The sequence below is a fragment of the Solanum tuberosum genome, unplaced genomic scaffold (assembly GCF_000226075.1).
Source record: "Solanum tuberosum cultivar DM 1-3 516 R44 unplaced genomic scaffold, SolTub_3.0 scf00068, whole genome shotgun sequence".
NCBI classification, from domain to species: domain Eukaryota; kingdom Viridiplantae; phylum Streptophyta; class Magnoliopsida; order Solanales; family Solanaceae; genus Solanum; species Solanum tuberosum.
Window position 1 is genome coordinate 337,490 of NW_006238994.1, and position 2,308 is coordinate 339,797.

At 39.3% G+C, this 2,308-nt stretch overlaps 1 protein-coding gene across 1 annotated transcript in view; it reads left to right on the forward strand.

Annotated features, from left to right (window-relative positions):
• LOC102590978 (glycosyltransferase-like KOBITO 1) overlaps positions 1-2,095 on the forward strand; it is an 8,717-nt gene extending 6,622 nt beyond the window's left edge. The window contains exons 9-11 of the mRNA XM_015307848.1: positions 158-204; positions 362-449; positions 1,373-2,095. Of these exons, the coding sequence (XP_015163334.1) occupies positions 158-204; positions 362-449; positions 1,373-1,651 (414 nt within the window). The 3' untranslated portion in view covers positions 1,652-2,095. The remainder of the gene's footprint in view (positions 1-157; positions 205-361; positions 450-1,372) is intronic.
• The last annotated feature ends 213 nt before the right edge of the window (positions 2,096-2,308 follow it).

Here is a 2,308-nt window from a genome sequence, read left to right on the forward strand (position 1 = left end):
GGGTGGTGGGGGGGGGGGGGGGGGGGGGGGGGGGGGGTAATTACTATCTGTTGACAGTTTATTGATCTAGTGTGAACTATTGTGTTTTATTTTTTCTTGAGTTTGATAGTTTATGAGCTAATATGCTCAAAGTGATAATATGTTTTATCTTCTCCAGGCATTTATTATTGCTTCAACTGCTACAGAGGATGAGATGTTAAACTGGTAATTTCTAATCTAAATAGCAGCTAAATCCAATTTAGTTTCGCTCAGCTCCCTTTTTGTACTACTGAGTTGGCTTATTGGACTCTAATTATGTGCTCGAGTTATTCATCAATCTAGTTACTCTGCTGTTCTGAAGATATTCCTTTTCCTTGGTCAGGTACCGTGAACATGTGGTATGGACTGACAAAGCGATGAACCTGAAACTTTTGAGGAAAGGCATTTTAACTCGTATATATGCTCCCATGGTAAGCCTGGACAAACTGACTTAGGAAATCTTTTTTCTTTGGGCCCAAAAGTGCATTTTTCTGAATAGTAAAAAAGAAGAGGTTGTTAAGCTAGGGAAAAAGTTTAAGAACTGTCACCCTAGAACAAAAACCTCTTCTTGTCATATTACAAGTCCTTAGAACACAAGAGTAGTGTAGCCTTTGAAGTGAGTACATATGTTTGATAGTTGGGAGAGGATGCGGATCACCTGCCTGATATTTCATGCATATTGTCAAGTAGCCACAAATTGGAAAATACCGAAGACCAGTATGAGAATGCTGTGGATGTATCTTTTTTGGATCACATGGAATGCAAGAAATAGGAGATTGCTTAGGAAGGGTGAAAGATGATGTCAGAAGTATTAAAATATTTTCTCTATTCCATCATATTTGTAGAGAGAAACTGTCTCGTAGAAAAATTAGGGAAGTGCTCCCAGGGATTTTATTTAGGCATATGTCACAGTTCAAACCTTGTCTTTGGCACAAAATGTGGTATTTAAGTGGGACTACTAGGCGGGCCCATGCTCCATCAAGTTCTGAACCTGTAAGGACAATTAGGATTGGACCAACTTGCATGGGATTTCTAGGTTATAAAAAATTAGGAATGAAGTAGAAAGTCAGCGTGCAACAATGAAAAATGAAAAGGTTTATGGCCATGGCAAGTCACATGCAGCCATGAAATGGCAACTTTGGAGTACCTGAATATGGAGTTAGTGTTAGGGAAACGTAGATCCTTCCATCATCTTCTCCAGCAATCTGTTTGTCTGTATTCCAGTAAACAATGCCTGCACTTTGTTCTCTTGAGAGGATCCTGATCTGTGTTTCCCTAAAACGTCAGAAACATCTTTACAACACAGTCCAATGATAGGTTTGTTTATTCATTCTTTTCTATTTTGTATGTGCAGGTTATTGTCCAAGGTTTGAGGGAGAGTGGTGTTTTCAGTTCTATTGTTTTGTCTGCTCAAGAATCTCTATCAAAGGACAAATTCTTAGCATCCTTTGAAAGTAACAGTTCATCAAAGGCTGCTGCCTCGGAGTCACTTCCTTCAAGAAAGATTGGTAGAAATCAACATTCTCAAGCTGCCAGGAGAGTTTTAGCGGAAAGTGGTTCCCTCTTTGAATTTCATGACGAAGCTGTTCCCCCACGGTCTCCCCCACGGCATAGATGCAGATGTCATAACTGAAGCGTAATTGTTCTCCTTTCATGGCTTCTGCTGCTTTCTTCTGTCAACTTGACGGAGTGGATGAATGACGAACATCCGATGTCTTCATTTGTATCAGTGTGTAATATAGCTAAAGATGTAAGCTAGCAGATTCATGGGCAGGGGTTCTTTCTTGCTTCGGTTTTATGGTTATTCCCGATCATTACCCAAGCGGAGGTGTAGATTTATGTTGGTGGAAGTACAGAGAAAAAACATACAGATGTTGGAGTTGGGGTGGGGTGGAGAATTGGAAGGACATTCTTTTTTCCAGAGCTCCATCTATATGATATGGAGATGAGGGGTTATTCTTAATGTGTATAGTAATTCGACCTCTAACATGTTTGATTATTTTCGAGGTTCTTATCTTCTGAATCACATGCTGTTCACTGAGATCATTTCTTAAATTGAATGCTGAGTTTCGGATCATTGTAAAGCCTTAAGAAAGAGATTAATAGAAATGAGTAAATTTCTAAGGCAACAGTTGAGAAAAGAAAATTATGCATCGGAAACAGCATGTCTACCCTTCAAAGTAGGTAGATGTAAGGTCAGCATGTATTCTATCTTCCTCAGACCTCATTTTTGGGATTAAGAAAGGTGTATTCAAAGAAAACAAGTATATCATTCGTTTCAAGTCCCCCC